The 27,376-nt window shown below is 49.4% G+C and overlaps 1 protein-coding gene across 2 annotated transcripts in view; it reads right to left on the reverse strand.

The window, feature by feature from the left end:
• PDLIM5 (PDZ and LIM domain 5) overlaps positions 1 to 27,376 on the reverse strand; it is a 188,203-nt gene that overhangs the window by 103,340 nt on the left and 57,487 nt on the right. For both annotated transcript variants that reach the window (XM_054383212.1, XM_054383211.1), the window contains exon 3: positions 23,733 to 23,884. In XM_054383212.1, the coding sequence (XP_054239187.1) occupies positions 23,733 to 23,884 (152 nt within the window). The remainder of the gene's footprint in view (positions 1 to 23,732; positions 23,885 to 27,376) is intronic.

The following is a 27,376-nucleotide window of genomic DNA, read 5'->3' on the forward strand; positions in this document are numbered from 1 at the left end:
CAATGGCTATTCTTCATGCTTGCTGGCTTTCTGGCAGTCTCATTAAACTGTTGAATGCAATGGACTGCACTAGCACTGGAGACTCAAAAGCAGCAGCAAGTGTTTGCAGAGAATCACTGTTTCCTTGACTTTCTGTTATTTTCAGATTCACAGAGAACATCCAGTTGGAAGAGACCTCCAAGCTCACCCAGTCCAACCTTCCACCCAGCACTGCAGGGTCAGCACTAAACCATGTCCCTAAGCACCAGCTCCACACACTGCTGAAACACCTCCAGGGATGGGGACTCCAGCACTGCCCTGGGCAGACCATTCCAATGGCTGAGATCCCTCTCTGGGAACAAATATTTCCTAGCAGCCAGCCTCAACCTCCCCTGCTGCAGCTTGGAACCATTTCCTCTGCTCCTGTCCCTTGCCCCCAAGGAGCAGAGGCTGTCCCCTCCTCACTCCAACCTCCCTTCAGGGAGCTGCAGAGAGCAAGGAGGTCTCCCTCAGCCTCCTCTTCTCCACACTCAACACCCCCAGCTCCCTCAGCCCCTCCTCACAGCCCAGGGGCTCCAGGCCCTTCTCCAGCCTCATTGCCCTTCTCTGGACACTCTCCAGCCCCTCAATGTCCCTCTGGTAGTGAGGGGCCCAGAACTGAAGCCAGCACTCGAGGTGTGGCCTCAGCAGTGCTGGGCACAGGGGGATGATCACCTCCTGTCCCTGCTGCCCACCCTGGCTCTGATCCCAGCCAGGATGCCATTGGCTTTCTTGGCCACCTGGGCACTGCTGCCTCGTATTTAATCCACTGTCAACACCCAGGTCCCTCTCAGAGTTGCAGCTTTCCAGCCACACATCCCCAGGTCTGTAGCTTCCTACTATGGACTTGCTTCATGTCACTGTTATAAGGAACAAAACCCCAGAAGTCCTGCTCAGTGCCCCAATGCACTACAGTCATGCCAGCCTCTGGATGTTATTGGCTGTTTGTTAATTGGTAATGCAGGCAGAATGAGATCTGTGCTACTGTCTTCCTCCAGGAAATTACAGTGCACACAAAGCACAGTAGACTTCCACTAGGAAAGCCCTCACTCAGAAGTGCAGGCTTCCCCTTCCTTCCTAACTTGACAATTTGACAGCTTTGCCCTCAGTCTCCTTCAGCTTTCTGCAGTTGAATCAGAGGCTGCTGAAGGGCTTCCTCTAATAAAAAACCCAAGTGGCAAACAAGACACAGGCAGCATGATGACAATGATGATGACAAGGCTGGTTGGCATCACAGGGAAAGAATTTCTTCAGCTTGGTGTTCCAGCCCTCCAATGCTCCCAGGCACAAAACATGCCTCAGCAACAGGCACAGGAGAACATTAGCTGTTGCTGCCAATTATCTTTACAGCTACACACCAGCATGTTAGAAAAGGTTAGAGCACCCCCAGGATTCTTGTCTCCCTTTTGCCACTGGCTTGATTAAGTCAATATTCCCATCTTTGTCTTGACTAAATCATCCTCTGCTTAATGCTTTTAAATCCATGTTAACAAGCAGAAACCAAACAACCTCTCAGCTACATAAAGAAATGCCAAGAGAAGCAATTTGTAAAGAAAAGGAACATACAAAGTGATGAATTAAACTACTTCTTGTCATCTGTGATGTGAAGAATTTTATGTGCTTCATGCAGGCTGCAGGGCTATGGATTTAATAAAAAATATGCTGCCCCAGTCACTAGAAAGATTTTGGCAACTAATGACCCTCAGCCTTGACTTCAATCACTTGGACAGGAGGACTGAGTGTTTCACACTCTCATACCCTGTGAAATCCTTTCCAGTTTCTGGTACAAACAACTTAAAAGGGGTTTTTGTTTGGGTTTGGGGTTTTTTTTTCAGTGACTCACACAGGCCAGGTTTGCTGTAACTTAATGACAGCAAGTTCTGCATGGGACAGCAATGTGCCCTTGTGGCCAAGAAGGCCAATGGGATCCTGGGGTGCATCAATAAAGGTGTGGCCAGCAGGGCTAGGGAGCATCCTCCTGGCTCTCCCTTGGACTCTCTCCAGCAGGTCTCTGTCTCTCTGGAACTGGGGAGCCCCAAACTGGACACAGGATTGCAGCTGTGGTCTCAGCAGAGCAGAGCAGAGGGGGAGAAGAACCTCCCTAGCCCTGCTGGCCACACTTATTTTAACGCACCGCAGGATACCATGAGTAACATTTGCAACAGACAAATACATGAGAGAGTGGGGGTTGTTCAGGCTGGGGAATAGAAGGCTCCAAAGAGACCTTCTTGTGGCCTCTGAGTACTTAAAGAGGCTGTTAAGAAAGCTGGGGACAGACTTTTTAGCAGGGCCTGATGTGACAGGACAAGGGGAGATGGTTTGAAACTAAAAGAGAGAAATTTAGACTGGATCCAAGGAAGACATTTCTTACACAGAGAGGGGTGAGACACTGGCCCACGTTTCCCAGAGAGGTGGTAGATGTCCCATCCCTGGAACCATTTCAGATCAGGTTGGATGGGACTCTGAGCAACCTGATCTAGTGGAAGGTGTCCCTGCTGACTGCAGGTGGGGGGGTAACTAGATGACCTTTAAAGGTCCTTTCCAATCCAAACCATTCTGTGATTCTGGAGCGTGGAGGAGTTTTAACAGCTACATTTCCCTAGGGCAGCTGCTCACAATGGCTGGCATGGGTTGTGAGGCACTTCTGATGACTGCCTGTTTATATATAAGCCCATTACTTTGCTACTCAAAAGCTTGGCATAGAATCAGTCAGGGTTGGAAGGGACCACAGGGATCATCCAGTTCCAACCCCCCTGCCATGGGCAGGGACACCTCACACTACAGCAGGCTGGCCAGAGCCTCATCCAGCCTGGCTGCAAAAACCTCCAGGGATGGAGCCTCAACCACCTCCCTGGACAACCCATTCCAGGCTCTCACCACTCTCATGGGGAAGAACTTCCTCCTCATGTCCAGTCTGAATCTCCCCACTTCCAGCTTTGTTCCATTCCCCCCAGTCCTGTCACTACCTGATAGCCTAAAAAGTCCCTCCCCAGCTTTCTTGGAGCCCCCTTCAGATCCTGGAAGGCCACAAGAAGGTCACCTCAGAGCCTTCTCCTCTCCAGACTGAACAGCCCCAACTCTCTCAGTCTGTCTCCAGAGCAGAGCAGCTCCAGCCCTCTGCTCATCCTCATGGCCCTTCTCTGTACACCTTCCAGCACCTCCAGATCTCTCTTGTAACAGAGGCTCCAGAACTGGACACAGAGCTCCAGGTGTGGTCTCAGCAGAGTGGAGCAGAGGGGGAGAATCACCTCCCTGGCCCTGCTGGCCACACTTCTCCTGCTGCAGCCCAGGCTCTGCTTGGCTCTCTGGGCTGCAAGTGCTCACTGCTGGCTCCTGTTGAGCTTCTCATCCCCCAGCACCCCCAAGTCCCTCTCCTCAGGGCTGCTTTCCACCCAGTCACTGCCCAGCCTCTATTTATCAGGCTTCTGCAAGGCTTCAAAACTGAAGCCTGCCTGTGATACCCCAAGCTGGCTATTCCAATGTGTGCCAGCAGAATTAGAATGCCACTCCAGACCCTGCCACTTTTTGGAGATATCTGTGTTATTTTAAGGAGGGAAGATAAACTGTGGCCAACTTCACATTGTTTCCTCGAATCACTCACTCAGTTAACTATAGGCACAGCTTAAAATAAATGTGGAAGGTCAATGACACCAAAACTGACATCCTAGCTAACAAGCCCCTCAACTTCCAAACAGGTAGCGGAGGGGTTGCACAGGTCAAACCAGAAATCATAGAACAGTCCAGGCCAGAAGGGACCTCCAAATCTCATCCAGTCCGACCTCCCTGCAGTCAGCAGGGACATCCCCAACTAGATCAGGTTGCCCAGGGACTCATCCAGCCTCACCTTGGATATCTTCAGGGAGGGAACCTGAACCACCTCCCTGGGAAACCTGTTTCCAGTGATCCTCCACCCTCATGGTGCAGAACTTGTTCCTCACATCCAATCTCAATCTGCTCTGCTCTACTTTGAAGCCATTGTCCCTCGTCCTGTCCCTGCAGCCCTTTGCAAACAGTCTCTCTGCAGCCTTCCTGTAGCCTCCTTCAGGTCCTGGCAGGCTGCTCTTAGGTCTCCCTGGAGCCTCCTCTTCTGCAGGCTGAACACCCCCAGCTCCCTCAGCCTGTCCTCAGAGCAGAGCTGCTCCAACCCCCTGAGCATTTCTGTGTCCCTCCTCTGGTCCCTCTCCATCAGGTCCATGTCCTTCCTGTACTGAGGGCTCCAGAGCTGCACACAGCACTGCAGGTGAGGTCTCAGCAGAGCAGAGCAAAGTGGCAGAATCACCTCTCTGGCTCTGCTGGCAATGCTGCTTTGGATGCAGCCCAGGCTGGGATTTGCCTTCTGTGCTGCAAGATCGCACTGCCTGCTCCTGGCCAGTTTCACCTGAGACTGGGAATGCCAAATTGCCAGCAGTCCCAGAGAAGAACCTACACACTCTGTCAAGGTTATTAGCACAGAAGTCTGGATTTGGAGAGCTGAGTTGGGGGGGGGGGGAAACATTTAAATTCTTTACCTGAAACACAAGAACTCTGAAAGCACTGGCTCACTGACTGCAGGAAATGCTCATTATTAACAGCTGCAAGTCAACACAAGCCTGCAAACTGTCATTACAGGGATGCTGGCTTACTAAAATATACTGTCCTGGTAAGCCATGATGAGGAGAAAAGTACAATTCTGGGATCAATAGTATTTTTCCTGGGCCAAATACAATTCTGGGATCAATAGTATTTTACCTGGGCCAAGTACAATTCAGGGGCCAATAGTATTTTTCCTGGGCCAAGTACAATTCTGGGGCCAATAGTATTTTTCCTGGGCCAAGTACAATTCTGGGATCAATAGTAATTTTCCTGGGCCAAGGAAAATTCAGGGACCAATAGCATTTTTCCTGGGCCAAGGAAAATTCAGGGACCAAAAGCATTTTTCTTGGGCCAACAGCTCTCTCCAAGAGAAAACATCTGTGAAGAAGGAGAAAAATCCACCAAGGACCTGTAGAAGGTTTAAGATTTTTACAGACTGATGCAAACAGTAAGGAAGAATTTCTTCACAGTCCTGAAAAATATTCTCTGTAATTACACAAAGCTTGGTTGCCTCTCCAAGCCTTCCCTCCAGGCTTGACCAGCCCCAGAGGTGCAGAGAGTTTGAAATGCCTGCAACAAGAACTTCTAATCACATACTGAAAGACTTCCAAATCTACCATCACAGAGCCCAACCATCACCTGGGTCCTGCCCATTTCTATCACTTTTCCCATTTGCCTCCCTTCCTGACCATCAGCAATCTACAGCAACCTAAACCAGGAGAAAGTATTAGACCATCAATAGCACATTCTGTATCCACCTGGGTAATGACAACCCCAAGTTGAGCTACAGACCTGGGGATGTGTGGTTGGAAAGCTGAGACTCAGAGAGGGACCTGGGAGTTGACAGTGGATTAAATATGAGGCAGCAGTGCCCAGGTGGCCAAGAAAGCCAATGGCATCCTGGCTGGGATCAGAGCCAGGGTGGGCAGCAGGGACAGGAGGTGATCATCCCCCTGTGCCCAGCACTGCTGAGGCCACACCTCGAGTGCTGGCTTCAGTTCTGGGCCCCTCACTACCAGAGGGACAGTGAGGGGCTGGAGAGTGTCCAGAGAAGGGCAATGAGGCTGGAGAAGGGCCTGGAGCCCCTGGGCTGTGAGGAGGGGCTGAGGGAGCTGGGGGTGTTGAGTGTGGAGAAGAGGAGGCTGAGGGAGACCTCCTTGCTCTCTCCAGCTCCCTGAAGGGAGGTTGGAGTGAGGAGGGGACAGCCTCTGCTCCTTGGGGGCAAGGGACAGGAGCAGAGGAAATGGTTCCAAGCTGCAGCCAGGGGAGGTTGAGGCTGGCTGCTAGGAAATATTTGTTCCCAGAGAGGGATCTCAGCCATTGGAATGGTCTGCCCAGGGCAGTGCTGGAGTCCCCATCCCTGGAGGTGTTTCAGCAGTGTGTGGAGCTGGTGCTTAGGGACATGGTTTAGTGCTGACCCTGCAGTGCTGGGTGGAAGGTTGGACTGGCTGAGCTTGGAGGTCTCCTCCAACCAGATGTTTTCTGTGATTTGCACATTTTTGTTTAAGTATTAGCAGCACAGTCTGACAGATCCTGTTCAGGAAAAGTAGTTTGGGAAAAAGAAAAAACAAAAGAAAGAGAGAAAGAAAAAAAACAAAACCAAGCCCAGCCTGCCAAACAAAAAAACCTCAAACACAAAAAAGCCATGCAGATTGAGAGACAAATAGACTAAAAAGGAAAAAATCCTGAATATGTCAAGAGGTAGCTTAACTTGGTGACTCACCACGAGATGAGTCTTTTATGGTGCTTAAAAACACAAACAGCAACAGCACTGTGCATCATGAGAAGGCTCAGATGAATTCTTAGGATTTTTTAAGGTTGAACTCATTTGGGCAAATTATACAAGGAAAAGGATGGTGAGGGAAAAAAAATATCTGATGCTTGTGGTTACTCCACACTTCACCCTCATTACTTCCTTTTGGCCTCACCTACAGCATGCAGCTATTGAGGGTATCTCACAGAGTCACAGAATCAACAGGGTTGGAAAAGACCTCAGAGATCAAGTCCAGCCTATTACCTAAAACCTAACACCTCCTGACAACTAACCCATGGCTCCAAGTGCCACATCCAAGCTTTTTTTGAACACCTCCAGGGATGGTGACTCCAACACCTCCCTGGGCAGCACATCCCAATGGCCAATCTCTCTCTCTGGAAAGAATTTCTTCCTAGTATCCAGCCTAAACTTCCCCTGGCACAGCTTGAGACTGTGTCCTCTTGTTCTGTCACTGCTTGCCTGGGAGAAGAGCCCAACCCCCACCTGGCTACAGCCTCCCTTCAGGTAGTTGTAGACAGCAATGAGGTCTGCCCTGAGCCTCCTCTTCTCCAGGCTAAACACCCCCAGCTCTCTCAGCTTCTCCTCACAGGGCTGTGCTCCAGACCCCTCCCCAGCCTTGTTGCCCTTCTCTGGACATGTTCAAGTCTCTCAATGTCCTTCTTGAATTGAGGAGCCCAGAACTGGACACAGTACTCAAGGTGTGGCCTGACCAGTGCTGAGTACAGGGGAAGAATAACCTCCCTGCTCCTGCTGGCCACACTATTCCTGATGCAGGCCAGGATGCCATTGGCTCTCTTGGCCACCTGGGCACACTGCTGGCTCATGTTCAGCTGCTGTCACCCAGCACCCCCAGGTCCCTCTCTGCCTGGCTGCTCTCAGCCACTCTATCCCCAGCCTGTAGCACTGCATGAGGTTGTTGTGGCCAAAGTGTAGAACCTGGCACTCAAACTTGTTAAATCTCATGCCCCTGGACTCTGCCCATCTGTCCAGCCTGTCAAGGTCCCTCTGCAGACCCCTCCTACCCTCCAACAGATCAACTCCTGCCCCCAACTTGCTGTCATCTGCAAACTTCCTAATGGTGGACTCTATCTCCTCATCCAGATCATCAATAAAGATATTGAACAGGATGGGGCCCAGCACTGATCCCTGGGGGACACCACTAGTGACAGGCTGCCAGCTGGACGTGGCACCATTCACCACCACTCTCTGGGCACAGCCCTCCAGCCAACAAGGAGCCATTCTCTAGTGCTAATAAATGAGGAGGGATGGAAAAACTCTACTTCAACCAAGAAAAGTGTCCACAATTACAAGTAAAGGCAAAGCTATAAAATTACACCCTAAGACAAAGCCACAGAGCAAGCTGCAACCCTTCTCCATTTCTCTTTTGGAAAGAAAGGCAGATGGACAGCCAGAAACTTTATTTCATCCCAACTTCCACAGAAGTCCAAGATACCAGTTCACAGCACTGTGCCACCTTAGTCTAGCAGCCCTGCCACTAGGACAACTTTAGGTTGCCCTTCCTCCAACTTGCTTAAATTGCACTAGAGAATCACAGAATATATCTGGTTGGAAGAGACCTCCAAGCTCAGCCAGTCCAACCTTCCACCCAGCACTGCAGGGTCAGCACTAAACCATGTCCCTAAGCACCAGCTCCACACACTGCTGAAACACCTCCAGGGATGGGGACTCCAGCACTGCCCTGGGCAGACCATTCCAAAGGCTGAGATCCCTCTCTGGGAACAAATATTTCCTAGCAGCCAGCCTCAACCTCCCCTGTGCAACTTGGAACCACTTCCTCTGGTCCTGTTGCTTGACACTGCAAAGGAGAGGTTGCCTCCTCCTTACTTCAACCTCCCATCAGGTAGCTGCAAAGAGCAATGAGGTCTTCCCTCCAGGAAAGCTTCCTTCAGCCAAGTGTAAGAGGCACAAAAATCTCACAGCAATATTCTCTTTCTAATTAAGTTATTCCAGGTTGATCCTTTGCAGGCAGCTCCAAGAATCCAGGCAACTAGGAGAGCCAATGGCATCCTGGCCTGGATCAGCAATAGTGTGGCCAGCAGGAGCAGGGAGGTTATTCTTCCCCTGTACTCAGCACTGGTCAGGCCACACCTTGAGTCCTGTGTCCAGTTCTGGGCTCCTCAATTCAAGAGAGATGTTGAGGGACTGGAAGGTGTCCAGAGAAGGGCAATGAAGCTGGGGAGGGGTCTGGAGCACAGCCCTGTGAGGAGAGGCTGAGGGAGCTGGGGGTGTTTAGCCTGGAGAAGAGGAGGCTCAGGGCAGACCTCATTGCTGTCTACAACTCCTGAAGGGAGGTTGTAGCCAGGTGGGGGTTGGGCTCTTCTCCCAGGCAACCAGCACCAGAACAGAGGGGACACAGTCTCAAGCTGTGCCAGGGGAGGTCTAGGCTGGAGGTTAGGAGGAAGTTCTTCACAGAGAGAGATTTGCCATTGGAATGTGCTGCCCAGGGAGGTGGTGGAGTCACCATCCCTGGAGATGTTCAAGAGAAGCCTGGATGAGGCACTTAGTGCCATGGTCTGGTTGATTGGATAGGGCTGGGTGATAGGTTGGACTGGAGGATCTTGGAGGTCTCTTCCAACCTGGTTGATTCTATTCTATAGCAAAAAAAAAAAAAAAAAATAACACAGAATCACAGAATTAACCAGGTTGGAAAAGACCTCCAAGCTCCTCCAGTCCAACCTATCACCCAACACCATCTAATCCAGATGCAGCACAAATAACATCAGCCCCAGCATTCACTTAACCATCATGCTAATGGGGTGCTCTCTTAGGGGTTAACAAGACTGTGTTGAAAATGACTCCTCAAGCAGCCATCACCTTCCTTTCCAAACTTGGAACAGAGATAACTGGAAACTATTTTGGCCCAGGGACTCCATCATCACTAGTAACAGCAGGCACACTTACAAATTTCAGTACTGGAGAGGCCTGGAATGGAAAACATTACACATTTTCACACTTGCAAAAACTGTTATTCCTTATGCTAAGAGCCCAGTACATCTGTTTTAGTGGCTCCACATCTCACTGAGACTTAAAAGTCTGCTGATGTCAAGTGGCTTTCCTTGCAAAGGAAAAGTAGTCTGTTAATGATCGAGAAGTACTAGATCCCTCTGGAGCCACTGTGCTCATTAACATTTTGGATTCCTCAAATCTGTAATACACTTTAAGAGAAGGAGCCTGAGAGGTGACCTCATTGCTGTTGATAAAGATGTGCAGGGGGAGTGCCCAGAGGCTGGAGCCAGGCTCTGCTGGGTGATGCCCAATGCCAGCACAAGGGGCAGTGGTGGAAGTTGAGGCATAGGAAGTTCCATGGAAACAGGGGGAAGAATTTTTTCCCTGTGAGAGGAAGACTGGAACAGGCTGCCCAGGGGGGTTGTGGAGTCTCCCTCTCTGGAGATATTCAAGACCCACCTGGCTGTGTTCCTGTGTGATCTGCTCTAGGTGATCCTGCTCTGGCAGGGGGGTTGGACTGGATGAGCTTTGGAGGTCCCTTCCAGCCCCTAACATTCTGTGATTCTGTGAACACTGACAATTTTTTTCTGAAAAGTTCACCATGCATTAGGTGAAAGTGGGCCCACCCTGTGCATAAAGCTGGAGGAACACTGGAAGAGGTTGCCCAGGGAGGTGGCTGAGTCTTCTTCCCTGGAGATATTCAAGCTGATTCTTGAGGAGGCCCTGGGCAACCTGATCTAGTCAGGGATGTTCCTGCTGACTGCAGGGAAGTCCCTTCTGGCCTGGAACATTCTATGATTTTATGATTCTGTGAATGTTCAAGTGAAATAAAAAAAAAAAAAAAAAAAAAAAGAAATCAGTGTGACAAACACTTTCCACCTGCACAGTGCACCCTGCTGTTGTAAGGCTGTGTGGGACGAGAGTCCTGTTGAGAGACCTACGAACCAACGCCCATAAGACCCCAATTTAATTAGCAGTTGCAAGCCTTTATGCTAATCAAGCCCACATCTTGTGTGGAAGCACCCAAGTTTCCACCATGCCAGGGTTTCAAAGGCATGGCTCACTTCTCATCTCCCTTCATCTGCTGAGTCACCAGATACCAGTCACAACAGGGCTGGATACCAGACTGACAGGTTCCCTGAGCCAATACCTTCCTCTAAGACAAAGCCAACCATACCTTCTTTTTTTATTTTTTTGTTATCCACTCATTTCTCTTCTTTTTCAGGGTTAGCATTCACTACACAAATCCCAGGCACTATCAGGCCCAAACATGTCCTATGGGAAACTGTGAGGTGGGGATGTAAAGATCAACATATATACATAGTGCTTTGTTACTCAGCCATTAGACAAAGCTGGATTTCACTTCCTAGAATTTGGAATAACAACAGCATTATAGGATGAAACTCTAAAGCCTACACTGTGTTTTGCACCAGAGAATCACAGAAACATTCAGGGTGGAAAAGACCTTCAGGATCACCAAGTCCAACCCAGAACCCTGCTCTAAAAGGGTCATCCCTAAACCACATCCCCAAGCACCACATGTTGAAACTTCAGTGTTCAAGTTTGTCTCCATTGTTCCTTGGCTTATCACTGTGCACCACCCAAAAGAGCCTGGCCCCCTCCCCTTGACCCCCACCCCTCAGCTATTGAGAGACATTGATCAGATCCCCTCTCAGCCTTCTCTTCTCCAGACTAAACAGCCCCAGGGCTCTCAGGCTCTCTTCCCAGGGGAGATGCTCAAGTTCCCTAAGCATCCTCCTGGCTCTCCCTTGGACTCTCTCCAGCAGGTCTCTGTCTCTCTTGACCTGGGGAGCCCCAAACTGGACACAGGATTGCAGCTGTGGTCTCAGCAGGGCAGAGCAGAGGGGGAGCAGAACCTCCCTAGCCCTGCTGGCCACACTTTTCTTGCTGCCCCCCAGGCTCCCATTGGCTCTCTTGGCCACAAGGGCACATTGCTGTCCCATGCAGAACTTGCTGCCCACCAGCACTCCAAGGTCTTTCTCTGTGGAGCTGCTTTCCAGCAGGGCAGCCTCTAACCTGTCCTGGTGCCTGCTGTTATTCCTCCCCAGATGCAGGACCCTGACCTTGTCCTTATTGAATTTTATTTATTTATATAAGGGAATGAAAGACAGAATTGTATCAAAGGCCACTTGACGAATGATACTCTGAGAAGATTGCTTCAAATGAAACAAAATAACAAAATCCTACCTACATCATTTTGATGATGGCTTGCTGGAACTCAAAGGAAGGAAAAAAAAAAGGCACCCTACAGCATGCTGTGAGGATTGTATATAAATGCCAGGAAAACAGTTACCAAAAGAGCTTCCTGAAACACAGCTATGAACCTTTCCTTGGAATAATTATAAAGCAGGACTTAACTGGGAAATAAGATTTTGATGGCTGATGGGCAAAGCAATGTTAACCTGTCCATGGCTGAATTTCTGCCTTTTTTAGAAAGGAACCTAAGCCAAACAGCAACTCCTGCCCAAAGAGGGGAAAAAAAACAAATAAGTATTATGCCTCTCAACATCATCTGTGTGAGAAGAGGTGGGGGGAGAGAAGGTAAAAAGTGCATGGAGCAAACTTTTATGGCCACTACAGATCTGGAAAAGAGTGCTGCAGCCCAGATTACCTGGGGTATGATTCATAGAACCATGGAATGGCTGAGCAAGAGAAGTGTGGCCAGCAGGGCCAGGGAAGTGATTCTCCCCTTTGCTCCACTCTGCTGAGACCACACCTGGAGCTCTGGGTCCAGGTCTGGAGCCTCTGTTACAAGAAGGATCTGGAGGTGCTGGAAGGTGTCCAGAGAAGGGTCATGAGGATGAGCAGAGGGTTGGAGCTGCTCTGCTCTGGAGACAGACTGAGAGAGTTGGGGCTGTTCAGTGTGGAGAAGAGAAGGCTCTGAGGAGACCTTCTTGTGGCCTTCCAGGATCTGAAGGGGGCTCCAAGAAAGCTGGGGAGGGACTTTTGAGGGTGTCAGGGAGTGATAGGACTGCGGGGAATGGAATAAAGCTGGAAGTGGGGAGATTCAGACTGGACATGAGGAAGAAATTCTCCACCATGAGAGTGGTGAGAGCCTGGAATAGGTTGTCCAGGGAGGTGGTTAAGGTCCCATCCCTGGAGGTGTTTAGCCCTGGATGAGGCTCTGGCCAGCCTGATCTAGTGAGAGGTGTCCCTGTCCATGGAAGGGGGGTTGGAACCGGCTGATCCTTGTGGTCCCTTCCAACCCTGACTGATTCTATGATCACTTACCTCAGCAAGGTTGCTTTGGTATCACTCTGTCAGCAGAGAGCAAGCACTTTGCCCTCATGCAGGAAGCTGGCACTGCTGCCTGTTAAACAGAAGCTTTATTGCACATCACACTGATATCCACAGTCAGCAAAATCAACTCCTGCAGTTTTCCAGAGATTTCTTTAGAGTTCCACAATGAAGATTTGTTTCGTTTTTGTTCCTGTATTCCTAAATTATATGTACTTGTGAAAATTAATTCAGTCTACAACTTGGAAGCATCTATGCTGTTAAAGATTACTTAGGAAGAGTTGCACAGAATGGTAGGGGTTGGAAGGGACCTCCAGAAAGCCTCCAGTCCAACCCCTCTGCCAAAGCAGAGTTACCAGGAGAAGGTCACACATGAATATGCCCAGAGGGGTTTGGAATGTCTACAGAGATGGAGACTCCACCACCTGTGTGGGCAGATTATTCCAGTGCTTCATCACCCTTACATTAAACAAGTTCCTCCTCATGTTTAGATGGAATTTCTTATGTTCAACTTTGTATCTGTAACCTTTCTCCTGTGACTGGCAGCACTTAAAAAGGACTGGTCTTATCCTCCTGACACCCAAACCTTTCAGCATTGATCCACACTGATGAAATTAGCACAGCCAGCAGGGTGAGAGAGGGGATTCTCCCCCTCTACTCTACTCTGCTAAGACCCCACCTGGAGCTCTGTGTCCAGTTCTGGAGACTCTGTTACAACAGGGATATGGACATGCAGGAAGGTGTCCAGAGAAGGGCCACGAGGATGAGCAGAGGGCTGGAGCTGCTCTGCTCTGGAGACAGCCTGAGAGAGTTGGGGTTGTGCAGTCTGGAGAAGAGAAGGCTCTGAGGAGACCTTCTTGTGGCCTTCCAGGATCTGAAGGGGGCTCCAAGAAAACTGGGGAGGGACTTTTGAAGGTGTCAGGCAGTGATAGGACTGGGGGGAATGGAGCAAAATTAGAAATGGGGAGATTCAGATTGGATGTTAGGAAGAAATTCTTCCCCAGGAGGGTGGTGAGACACTGGCAGAGGTTGCCCAGGGAGGTGGTGGAAGCCTCATCCCTGGAGGTTTTTGCAGCCAGGCTGGATGTGGCTGTGAGCAACCTGCTGTAGTGTGAGGTGTCCCTGCCCATGGCAGGGGGGTTGGAACTGGATGATCCTTGAGGTCCCTTCCAACCCTGACAATTCTATGATTCTATGAGATTCCCCCCCCTCAGTCTACTCCTTTTCAGAGAATCACAGAATGTTAGGGGCTGGAAGGGACGTCAAAAGCTCATTCAGTCCAACCCCCCTGCCAGAGCAGAGCACCTAGAGCAGATCACAGCAACACATCCAGGTGGGGTTTGAATATCTCCAGAGAGGGAGACTCCAAAATCCCCCTGGGCAGCCTCTTCCAGTCTTCTGTCACCCTCACAGGGAAAATATTTTTCCTCCTGTTTCCCATAGAATTTCCTATGCCTCACCTTCCACCACTGCCCCTTGTGCTGGCATTGGGCATCACCCAGCAGAGCCTGGCTCCAGCCTCTGGGCACTCCCCCTGCACATCTTTATCAACAGCAATGAGGTCACCTCTCAGGCTCCTCCTCTCCAAGCTCCAGAGCCCTCAGCTCCCTCAGGCTCTCCTCACAAGGAAGATGTTCCACTCCCCCTTTTCAGACTAAAGAGCCCCAATTCTCTCAGTCCTTCCTCCTAAAAGAGATGTGTTTCAGTTCCCTCAGCACCCTTGTAGCCCCCTGTAGCACTTCTTCAAAGGGGAGAAGCTTGAGCATGTATCCCACGTTCTGCTTCCACCCATAACAGCAATAAAAAGGCTTTTCAAGACCGAGAACATAAATCAACTTAGAATCATAGTATCAGTCAGGGTTGGAAGGGACCACAAAGATCACCTAAGTTTAAAGCTAACACACAACTCACTTGAGGAGTCTGCAACCTGCAGGTTGCTGCTAGGGAATGGTCAGACTCCCAGTAACAGTAGTTACCATCTGGACATATTTCTGTGTTGAATTTCATCTTGCTAGTTCTTGCTTACAGCAGAAGCACATTATATGCTTGGGTAAACCTGCTTTTGCACCTCCTGTGTCTTTTGCACAATGTAGTATTTGTTTCAGCAACTGAATCTTTAGTTGTCACTTGAGTCACTGCAAACACATGGGAACTTCTGGGATGCAATACTTTGTCCCTCCATTTTCAGTGATGAACTCTCAGATAACTGAAACAGCTAAAGCCAAAGGCATCCTGGCTGGGATCAGCAATGCTGTGTCCAGCAGGAGCAGGGAGGGGATTGTCCCCTGGCACTCAGCTCTGCTCAGGCCACACCTGGAGTGTTGTGTCCAGTTTTGGGCACCTGAATCCAAGAGAGATGTGGAGGTGATGGAGGGAGTGCAGAGGAGGGCAAGGAAGCTGTGAAGGGCCTGGAGAATAAATCTGATGAAGAGAGACTGAAGGAGCTGGGAATGGTTAGTGTGGAAAAGAGGAGGCTGAGGAGAGACCTCATTGCTGTCTGCAACTACCTGAAAGGAGCTTGTGGAGAGGTTGGTGCTGGTCTCTTCTCACAGGTAATTAGTGATAGAACAAGAGGGAATGGCCTCAAGCTGTGACTGGATAGGTTTACAGGGACATTAGGAAGGCATTTTTCCCATCCAGAGTGGTCAGGCATTGGAATGTGCTGCCCAGGGAGGTGGTGGAGTCCCCAAGCCTGGCTGTGTTTCAAGGTGGTTTGGATGTGGTGCTTGGGGCTATGGTTTGGGGCTGACCCTTGTAGAGTAGGGTTAATGGTTGGACTTGGTGATCCTGAAGGTCTTTTCCAACCTGAATGTTTCTGTGATTCTGTGATTAATCTCCCAACATTCAGTTTCTGACATCCTTGAAATAAGAGTTATGCAAGAAGTAACAGAAAAAAAAATTAAAAATTCGAACAAAAAATTGATTTTGGATTTAATATAAAATTACTCTGAAGCTGTTATGCTTGGAATCCATTTTTTGCCTCTCTACAACTGCCACAGGACAATTAACCTTCTTCTATGCTATGGCAGCAAATCACTGAGGAACCAAACTGAAGTCAAAATGCCTATGTAAGGGAAATAACCACGGCCAGTAAACCAAAGCTGGAGAAAAAAGAAGACTTCTGAGAGCATTCTTAGCATAGCTTCCTTAAAGCTCATCCTTATATGGTTTATGGAAACAAAACACCCACTCCAAGGAAACCATGACTCATAAATCTGAAAGCATGACTTAACCATCATTTCAAGGGAAGCCTCTGTTGTTGATTCTTCAAAGCCCTTTCCACACTTGTGCTCCTTTTGGTTTTAGTCTAACAGCCTCTCCTGACATTTGGTTTAGCAGTTCTATTATTTTCTCATCTTTCTATGGAGAAAGTTCAGAAATTCTCAACTTCAGGACTTCAGATCCCCCTGCTACAGTGGCCAAGGCTGTCTCCTGGGATCCACAGTGCCATTCCCCACACTGCTGGGTTTTATTTTTATGAAATTTCATAACTACAGTTACCCCATAAGCCAGAAGCATGTTTCATCAATACCTGAAGAGCAAAGGACTCAAGTCTTTTAAAACCTGGTCTACATCAAAGTGCTTCCCTTCCCTGTCTTCACAGTGGGCACAAACCCCCAGCCATTTATCCACCTGCTTTTCCAGAACACACATTCCTCACATAGCAAAGCTCTCTTTTCCTCTGGGCACTTCCAAAGCAGAATGGCACTCTCCACACAACAAATGGTAATATAGAATCACAGAATTGCTAGGGTTAGAAGGGACCTCCAGGTTCAGCCAGTCCCAAGCCCCCTGCCATGGGCAGGGACACCTCACACTACAGCAGGTTGCTCACAGCCACATCCAGCCTGGCTGCAAAAACCTCCAGGGATGAGGCTTCCACCACCTCCCTGGGCAACCTCTGCCAGTGTCTCACCACCCTCCTGGGGAAGAATTTCTTCCTCACATCCAATCTGAATCTACCCATTTCTAGTTTTGCTCCATTCCCCCCAGTCCTATCACTCCCTGACACCCTCAAAAGTCCCTCCCCAGCTTTCTTGGAGACCCCTTCAGAGACTGGAACACCACAAGAAGGTCTCCTCAGAGCCTTCTCTTCTCCAGACTGAACAACCCCAACTCTCTCAGTCTGTCCTCATAGCAGAGCAGCTCCAGCCCTCTGCTCATCCTCATGGCCCTTCTCTGGACACCTTCCAGCACCTCCAGATCCTTCTTGTAACAGAGGCTCCAGAACTGGACACAGAGCTCCAAGTGTGGTCTCAGCAGAGTGGAGTTGCAGTCAGTATTTTCTCACCCCTGCCACTGACCTGACTGCATATACCACCCTCAGCCCCTGTGCTACTGCCACTGCTCAGCCCTTCACATACTGTGCTAAAAGAGCACAAAATCTTCTTTGTTTCCACCACACTGGAAGGCCACAAGAAGGTCTCCTCAGAGCCTTCTCTTCTCCAGAATGAACAGCCCCAACTCTCTCAGCCTGTCTCCATAAGAGAGGAGCTCATCCTTGTGGCCCTGCTTTTCCAGAACACACATTCCTCAACACAGCAAAGCTTTCTTTCCCCTGGGCATCCCCAAAGCAGAGTGGGACTCTCCAGACAATAAATAGTAATATCATACTGAAATCATATGGTAATATCATAAATGGCATACTGTTCTCTAATAAAAGCAAAACTAGGAGCAATACAAATAGTAGAGTAAAAAAGCTGAACTAGAAGTTGCTAGAGAAAACTCTTTCTGCATTGGATCACTTGAAAAATGAACTTAGAGAACAGAAAGCAAATGATCCATAATGGTTTCCCCCTCTCCCCCCTATCACTGCATCTCAAATCATGAGAATTTCAGCTGGTTTTAAGTTAGAAGTCTAGACTTTACACTTCCTGAAAGTAAAAAATAAAAAAGAAAAAAAACAGATAGATCAGGGAAGAAGAGAGTATGATAAAGATTCAGGCAGACAGGGAGATAAAATAAGTGTCCCAGGTTTTAATGCTTGAATTTTCCAACCACACAACCCAGCCTTAGGGCTCACCTGAACTTTGGTTCCGAGTCCTATCAGCACATCACCAAACATTTCCAGTGTCATAGGTTGAGAGTTTGAATTTGCTGCTATTCATATCACTTGTTTTTTGGGGAGGGGGGGTGTGCTACTCTGTGCTACTCCCTCACGCTTCTGTGTTGTAAGTCAAAGATAGTTAAACTAGCACATGCCTGGGAAACCCTGTGGTTTTAAAATGATCAGGGGGGAAACAAGCAGTCACAGAATTATTGAGGCTGGAAATCTGAGACCATCAAGTCCAGCCTATGACCCAACACTGTGGCACCAGCTAAACCATGCACCAAGTGCCACAGCCAAGCTTTCCTTAAACACCTCCCTCCAGTGATGGTGACTCCACCACCTCCCTGGGCAGTCCATCCCAGTGCCTGATCAGCCTTGCTGGGAGGAATTGCTTCCTAACATCCAACCTAACCCTCCCCTGGGGCAGCTTCAGGCCATGCCCTCTTGTCCTGCCACAAGTTACCTTACTAGTGGTGGACTCTATCCCCTCATCCAGATCATCAATAAAGACTCTTGAAACATTAGACTCTTGAACATGTCCAGAGAAGGGCAGCAAGGCTGGGGAGGGGTCTGGAGCACAGCCCTGTGAGGAGAGGCTGAGGGAGCTGGGGGTGTTTAGCCTGGAGAAGAGGAGGCTCAGGGCAGACCTCATTGCTCTCTACAACTACCTGAAGGGAGGTTGTAGCCAGGAGGGGTTTGGTCTCTTCTCCCAGGCAACCAGCACCAGAACAAGAGGACACAGTCTCAAGCTGTGCCAGGGGAGGTTTAGGCTGGAGGTGAGGAGAAAGTTCTTCCCAGAGAGAGTGGTTGGCCATTGGAATGTGCTGCCCAGGGAGGTGGTGGAGTCACCATCCCTGGAGGTGTTCAAGAGGGGATTGGACGTGGCACTTGGTGCCATGGTTTAGTAGTCATGAGGTCATGGGTGACAGGTTGGACTTGAAGATCCTTGAGGTCTCTTCCAACCTTCTTGATTCTGTGCTTCTGTGATATTAAACAGGATGGGGCCCAACAGCAATCCCTGGGGGACACCACTAGTGCCTGGCTGCCAGCTGGCAGTGGCACCATTCACCACCACTCTCTGGTCATGGGCACCAGCCAGTTCTTAACCCAGCACAGTGTGCACCTGCCCAGGCCATGGGCTGCCAACTTCTCCAGGAGTTTGCTATGGGATATATTGCTTTGGACATGAAAGTCAAGTCTTTGAAGGCATGGCTTTAAAGTATCCCTTCCAATCTCCCAGGAAAGCTACTACTTGCCCCTTATTTTGGTCCTTTTAATTTTATTTTTCCACATGAAGCACAGAGGAAGTGAAAACCTAACCAGCAGTACAAAAGCTTATCAACTCCAAATATTCATAATAAGGAAGCTGATGATGAAGTTTCCTCTCTTTGCCATGCAGACTCAGAGTGAGTCTCCTTGATGGCTTTTAAAAGGCAAGCTGCCACTGCAGCCAGCAAGCTGCAATGCTGCAAGCCATCAACCTCAGCTGGAGCCAAACTTGGGTTCAGTGGGTGTCTAACCCATAGGGTACACCACCACTTTCCTAACCAACTATCATCTGGATCTTCACCACACACACACACAAAAGCCCCTGCAAACAGCCAAAGCAAGACCTCCTTTCCTTTTCAAATGACTACCATTTATTTTGGTTAGTCACTCCCTAACAACACAGCCAGCCCTGCCTCTGACACACAATCATTCAGGAAAAGATCCTCAGCATCACCAAGTCCAACCCAGAACCCTACTCTACAAGGGTCACCCCTAAACCAGAGACCCAAGCACCACATCCAAACCACCTTCAAACACAGCCAGGCTTGGGGACTCCACCACCTCCCTGGGTAAAAACCAAAGTGAGACATGTCTTAGACATTCCTATCTATAGCACCAAGGTTGTTTCACATTGACAGCATCTCTTCAATCCTTCATCTGAACAACAAGAGCTCAAAATGTTTTAGTTAATTTGGTTTTATGCTGGGAGAAGAGGAAGGAACATAAGAATAGAATCATGGAGATTCCCTCAGTTTTGTAATGGCTTATCTTGCCACCCTGTTCATACTCTTCAAGCTGTCCTTCCCATGGGCAGCCAGCATCTGCAGTTGGCATGAGCCAATCTGACTCTCAAGAAGCACTTCCACCCAGGCTATAAAGAACAAATAAACAATCCAAGCAAATCACTTCCTAAACAGCAATCAGAGCAAAGAAGTTTTCACAAGCAGAGGAGCCAGAACTAAGACAGTACTAAGACGTTGGAGAGCTGGTGGGCAGCAAGTTCTGCATGGGACAGCAATGTGCCCTTGTGGCCAAGAGAGCCAATGGGATCCTGGGGGGCAGCAGGAAAAGTGTGGCCAGCAGGGCTAGGGAGGTTCTGCTCCCCCTCTGCTCTGCCCTGCTGAGACCACAGCTGCAATCCTGTGTCCAGTTTGGGGCTCCCCAGTTCAAGAGAGGCAGAGACCTGCTGGAGAGAGTCCAAGGGAGAGCCAGGAGGATGCTTAGGGGACTTGAGCATCTCCCCTGGGAAGAGAGCCTGAGAGCCCTGGGGTTGTTTAGTGTGGAGAAGAGAAGGCTGAGAGGGATCTGATCAATGTCTATCAATAGCTAAGGGGTGGGGGTCAAGGGGAGGGGGCCAGGCTCTTTTGGGTGGTACACAGTGATAAGCCAAGGGACAATGGAGACAAACTTGACCAGAGAAGGTTTCAGCTCAACATGAGGAGAAAGTTCTTTGCAGTGAGGGTGACAGAGCCCTGGAGCAGGCTGCCCAGAGAGGTTGTGGAATCTCCTTCTCTGGAGACTTTCCAACCCCACCTGGATGCATTCCTGTGCAGACTCCCCTGCTTTGGCAGGGGGTCTGGACTGGATGGTCTCTGGAGGTCCCTTCCAACCTCTAATGTACTGTGATACCATCTGTGGCTTGGGATTCATGAGATCTGGGAAGAATTCCAAACAGCTGAGACCAGGAGACCACAGATGAGCAGAGCCACAAGAGAGGACATCTGTCCCACCCCCAGATGCTGGGACAGAAGCTATTCCTTTGATGTCTGCTAGTCTGATCCTATCTTAGCCTTCAGCTGTCAGGTAGCTGACCCTGGTGAGTCAGATGCCTCACTAGCTAGGAAGGGTGAGAGCAGGAGGGAACTGGTCTAACTCATGATTAATTCCATTCTCAAGCTACTCATCCCTGCAGCCAACAAGAAGCAGCCTCAGACAAGTTATTGCCTGACAGAGACACACCTGCTATTGCTTTCCTGTACCTGCCATTAACCCTGCCCATCCATTCCCAGCCACATAAGTAAGTGTGTCAAAGCCTCACAACCCCAGCTGCCTGCTGGAGTGACTCAGTGGGCTCCTGGAAAGTGCATTTCTACACAACCTGCCTGCTGCCTCCGTGCTAGGCAGAAAAGCAACTGACCCAGCAGCCAGTGTGTGACTCTTCTGATCACCTGCAATAGTACTCCCCTGCCACCAAGAAACTTTTCATGCTGCATTTACAGCATGTTTCACATGAGAAGGTGCCCTAGGCATGAACCACACCACAAAATACTCCTTACCTCAGAGACTGAGCAAATGACAGCTGAGCACCAAACTACAGAAGACTAAGACAAGACACAGGAAAAAGTGCTGAGCTTAAGAAAGAAAAGCACTCACACAGCCAGTGACAAGGGGAGTCCCTCAGGGCTCAGTCCTGGGACCAGGCTTGTTTAACATCTTTGTTGGTGCCATGGACAATGGTATTGAGGCACCCTCAGCAAGTTTGCTGATGACACCAAGCTGTGTGGTGCAGCAGACAGCTGGAGGGAAGGGATCCATCCAGAGGGACCTGGACAGGCTGCAGAGGTGAGACCATGACAACCTCAGGAGGTTCAACAAAACAAAGTGCAGGATCCTTCATCTGGGTCAGGGCAATCCCAAGCACTGATATAGGCTGGGTAGGGGGTTGGAAGGGACCTCAAAAGATTATCTAGTCCAAGAAGAACAGGAACACCTGTTCTCCTTTTCTTTTTTCATTTCTTTTTTTTTACCAATTGCGTTCAAAACGTTTCCTCCTTCCCCCAAAGCAATTTGGTTCTTGGGCCTCATGAGATTTGCAATCCAAGCACTGATATAGGCTGGGCAGGGAGGGACCTGAGAGCAGCCCTGAAGAAAAGGCCTTGAGAGTGCTGGGGGAGGAGAAGCTCAACAGGAGCCAGCAGTGAGCACTTGCAGCCCAGAGAGCCAAGCAGAGCCTGGGCTGCAGCAAGAGAAGTGTGGCCAGCAGGGCCAGGGAGGGGATTCTCCCCCTCTGCTCCACTCTGCTGAGACCACACCTGGAGCTCTGTGTCCAGTTCTGGAGCCTCTGTTACAAGAAGGATCTGGAGGTGCTGGAAGGTGTCCAGAGAAGGGCCATCAGGATGAGCAGAGGGCTGGAGCTGCTCTTCTATGGAGACAGACTGAGAGAGTTGGGGTTGTGCAGTCTGGAGAAGAGAAGGCTCTGAGGAGACCTTCTTGTGGCCTTCCAGTATCTGAAGGGAGCTACAAGAAAGCTGGGGAGGGACTTTTGAGGGTGTCAGGGAGTGATAGGAATGGGGGGAATGGAGCAAAACTAGAAATGGGGAGATTCAGATTGGATGTTAGGAAGAAATTCTTCCCCATGAGGGTGGTGAGACACTGGCAGAGGTTGCCCAGGGAGGTGGTGGAAGCCTCATCCCTGGAGGTTTTTGCAGCCAGGCTGGATGTGGCTGTGAGCAACCTGCTGTAGTGTGAGGTGTCCCTGCCCATGGCAGGGGGGTTGGAACTGGCTGATCCTTGAGGTCCCTTCCAACCCTGACAATTCTGTGATTCTATGATAACCACACATCCCCTAGGGCTGGAAACAAGTACCACCACCCTGGAGAGCTGGACATCTCTCAGACCTACAGCCACATCATCTCTTTTATTCTTATACTCATGAACTCTCAGAGAGAGGTGATCCTTTCATTAAGGGCAAAAGAATTTACCAAAAAGTAGCAAATTGTTTAAAGAGAACATTTATGTCCCCCAACCAACACTCCTCAAGGAACTCTGCCACTGTGTAATTTGGCACAACAACAAAAAAAATATTATACTCATTATGTGATGGCTTCAAAGGCAAATCCTCCTCAAAGATTCGCAAACACATCTTTATCAATGATCTGGATGAGGGCATTGAGTGCACCCTCAGTAAATCTGCAGATGGCACCAAGCTGGGTGGCTTTGTCCATCTGCCTGAGGGTCGGGAGGCTTTGCAGCAGGACCTGGACAGGTTAGACCCAAGGGCCAAGGCTAATTGTATGAAGTTTAACAAGGCCAAGTGCCAGGTCCTGAGCCTGGGTCACAGCAACCCCATGGTGAGCTACAGGCTTGGGGATGTGTGGTTGGAAAGCTGAGACTCAGAGAGGGACCTGAGGGGTTCTGGTTGGCAGTGGATTAACTATGAGGCAGCAGTGCCCAGGTGGCCAAGAAAGCCAATGGCATCCTGGTTTAGTGCTGACCCTGCAGTGCTGGGTGGAAGGTTGCACTGGGTGAGCCTGGAGGTCTCTTCCAAGTGGATGTTTTCTGTGTGTGATTCTGTAAGGTTCTACAGCAGATGCTGTAATTAGCAAAGGGATGCTGCTATTCTGCAACAGTATTATCCCTTCAGGAAACCTCTCTTTGTGCCTCTGAGGAGCTGTATTTTTATCCATAAAACTCAGGGCAAACTCTTCAGAAACATCATTGTGTATGTCAAGAAACAGGGGGATGTAGGACATGACCCAAACCCCAAGTGCCCTACTCAGCTGGGGAGGGGGAGAGAGAAGAGCCTGCAGAGGACCTGTTTTTAATTCCACACCTTCACAAAACTGAAACTCAAAAAGAAGGGAAGCTAGGCTCCATCCAGCACACAACAGGTGCCACAAGCCACCTCCTAAAAATATCTTTGTTGATTCACACTGTGAAGTTTTCTTTTAAATGCCATAAAACCCAAGATGCATCTCAGGCTCCAGCAGCACACCTCACAACCGTGGCGACCGGACCCCAGGTGCTTCACCACATCACCTCCAGGTTTTTATGCTGCCAAGGATGATTAACTCCCTTAAATAACTCAATGGAAAGGTCTCTTACCTTTGGAGGGTCATGTTCAGATTGCCTGTGCACGCCTTGATCTTGTTCTGTGCTTCTAGATGAGTCATGCCCTCCGTGCTTATCCCGTCGATGGTCAGGACCACGTCGCCTATGCCCACGTTGGCCTGGGCTGCCTTCCCGCCGTCGTTCAGCTGAAACAGCAGCAGAGTGACAGCTCAGAAACCTGGCTGATTGTCCTTACATCCTCTGAACACAGCACCACAGCATTTTATTCACAGTGCAGCTTCATACAGAGAAACTGGTAGATATGGATATGACACTTTCCTCTGCTCCCACAAGACCTCACCTGCAGTGCTGTGTGCAGGGCTGCAGCCCTCAGCACAGGAAGGACATGGACCTGATGGAGAGGGTCCAGAGGAGGGACATGAAAATGCTCGGGGGGTTGGAGCAGCTCTGCTCTGAGGACAGGCTGAGGGAGCTGGGGGTGTTCAGCCTGCAGAAGAGAAGGCGCCAGGGAGACCTAAGGGCAGCCTGCCAGGACCTGAAGGGGCTCCAGGAAGGCTGCAGAGAGACTGTTTGCAAAGGGCTGCAGGGACAGGATGAGGGACAATGGCTTCAAACTAGAGCAGAGCAGATTGAGATTGGATGTGAGGAACAAGTTCTGCACTATGAGGGTGGTGGAACACTGGAATAAGTTTCCAGCGGAGGTGGTTGAGGCTCCTTCTCTGGAGATATTCAAGGTGAGCCTGGATGAGGCCCTGGGCAACCTGATCTAGTTGGGGATGTCCCTGCTGACTGCAGAGGGATTGGACTGGATGAGCTTTGGAGGCCCCTTATATATGTGTGTGTGTGTATATATATATATATATATATACACACACATATATACACACACATCTAGCTATCTATGTTTTCTCCTTTGTGAATATGTCCTTGTGAAAGTTGCTGTACCAAGCAATATTTATTAGTTCATTCTTCTATTTTCACAGACTCACAGAATTGTCAGGGTTGGAAGGGACCTCAAGGATCAGCCAGTCCCAACCCCCTGCCATGGCCAGGGACACCTCACACTACAGCAGGTTGCTCACAGCCACATCCAGCCTGGCTGCAAAAACCTCCAGGGATGAGGCTTCCACCACCTCCCTGGGCAACCTCTGCCAGTGTCTCACCACCCTCGTGGGGAAGAATTTCTTCCCAAGGATCCAGCTTGGCCTTAAAAGCCTCCAAGGCTGGGGCTTCTACCACCTCCCTGGGCAAAAGAAGTACAATATGGTTAAAGGCTTTCTAAAGCCTCAGAGATGATGACATATATGTTGGACAGCATCTGAGGACAAATACTTCAACTGAGGAAAATGTACTGCCTGATGCTAAAGACAAATGCAAATTCAACACTCCAAAAGCACACCACTTGAAAACATACAGGCTGAAAGCAGGAAATGTCACATTCAGTGGACCACAGCTGGCATTAGTCAAGATCAGTCTATGTTCCACAAGTAGCAATTTTTAGCAACCGTAGCAAAGAAAAAAAATCCCCAACATATAAAAAAACCCCACAGTAAAATCCTTCCATTTGGTGTTCAGTATATGTCAACACATTCTTCTGGTGAAAGGGGAGGCCTGAGATGTAGAAAAACTTGTCAGCTCTTCAGATTCCAAATGGCAGCTGGTCCCTCAATACTACAGAATCATAGAATTGTCAGGGTTGGAAGGGACCTCAAGGCTCAGTCAGTTCCAACCCCCTGCCATGGGCAGGGACACCTCACACTACAGCAGGTTGCTCACAGCCACATCCAGCCTGGCTGCAAAAACCTCCAGGGATGAGGCTTCCACCACCTCCCTGGGCAACCTCTTCCAGTGTCTCACCACCCTCATGGGGAAGAATTTCTTCCTAACACCCAATCTGAATTTCCCCATTTCTAGTTTTGCTCCATTCCCCCCAGTCCTATCACTCCCTGACACCCTCAAAAGTCTCTCCCCAGATTTCTTGGAGCCCCCTTCAGATCCTGGAAGGCCACAAGAAGGTCTCCTCAGAGCCTTCTCCTCTCCAGACTGAACAGCCCCAACTCTCTCAGTCTGTCTCCAGAGCAGAGCAGCTCCAGCCCTCTGCTCATCCTCATGGCCCTTCTCTGGACACCTTCCAGCACCTCCAGATCCTCCTTGTAATAGAGGCTCCAGAACTGGATCCAGTAGCTCCAGGTGTGGTCTCAGCAGAGTGGAGCAGAGGGGGAGAATCCCCTCCCTGGCCCTGCTGGCCACACTTCTCTTGCTGCAGCCCAGGCTCTGCTTGGCTCTCTGGGCTGTAAGTGCTCACTGCTGGCTCCTGTTGAGCTTCTCATCCCCCCAGCACCCCCAAGGCCTTTTCTTCAGGGCTGCTCTCCAGCCAGTCCCTGCCCAGCCTGTATCAGAGTTCTCATGAGGCCAACTCTTTCAGCCTGTGCTCATAGGAGAGATGCTCCAGCCCTCTGGTCATCATCATGGCCCTATGTAAATACATTTTGTGTATGTCTTATCACCTTGTTTCATTTCATTCAGATTTAGCTCACTTGTTGTAAACACAGCTCCATTCTGCATTCCAAATATTTTCTGAGCCCAGAGGGGTACTTCTGCCTGTCAAATATATGTAAATATAGTCTGTAGATGTCTTATCACCTTAGATAATTTCATATTCAGCTCACTCTTTTGTAAATACAGCTTCATTCTGCTTCCAAGCCTTTTCTGAGCTAGTCTGGCAATTTATCCTGGAGGTAACTCCCCATCCTGGGGGGAGAAACTCAGATTGCTGAGTTTCTCAGAATTGAAACTGAAGGGTGCTAACGAGAGAAAGCAGAGCAAGTCCCATGTGAAGAAGAAAAGTAGAAGAGAGAGGAAAAAGGAGGTGGCACTAATTTCAGCAAAGCTTCTTGATTAGCTAAATTGGTTCAGAATTGCTACCTGTAGAGTGCAGCCTTCTCCTCCAAAGCAAAGCCAAAATCCCTCCAAAATTTTGGTGCTGATACTCAAATTCTGAGCTAAGAGACCTTCTTACTATAAAGCACACACACCAGGGAATCCCACAAGCATATGGAAAGCTATGCCCAGCATAGCTATTAATAGGGAAGTTCCTCAAACCTTTGGCTAAGGGGTGGAACCTGCCATAAACAGATCCCTAAAAATGGGTTCTGACAGCATGCTGACATTTGCCAGCAAGCTTGGAAAAGGGAAAGGAACATTAAGGGCACTAAAAGCTAAAGGTCAAGTGGATCACTGTGTTCAGTGATTGGACTCCTCCAGTGAATAAAATCAAGCTTTCTCTGAACAGACATGCATGTCCATGATGCTCCCAAGTTGTAATTGTGATGAAGAAAAAGCAATCCACAAATGTCCAGCAGGAAGACTTTGAAAGTAGGTGTGGGGGGGTTTGAGACTACACCCCCCAACCAAATTTCAGAGAATCACCCCCAAAACTAAGTCACCAAGAGTAGCTCAGCTGGTTTGAAAAGCAGAATGAAGCTGCATTTGCAAAGCAAGCAAAACCCAGAAATATCAAATGCAATGAATAGATACCAAATATGTTTACATAGATTTACAAGTAAGAAGCAACACAAGGACCCCCACCCCTCCTTGAATTGTTCCCAGATGCCTCTGGGCAGCCCGGGGGGGCGCTGCTCACAACCTTCCTTTTCCCCACCCCCTTCTCCTTCCCT

Source organism: Indicator indicator, chromosome 8 (assembly GCF_027791375.1).
Source record: "Indicator indicator isolate 239-I01 chromosome 8, UM_Iind_1.1, whole genome shotgun sequence".
NCBI classification, from domain to species: Eukaryota; Metazoa; Chordata; class Aves; order Piciformes; family Indicatoridae; genus Indicator; species Indicator indicator.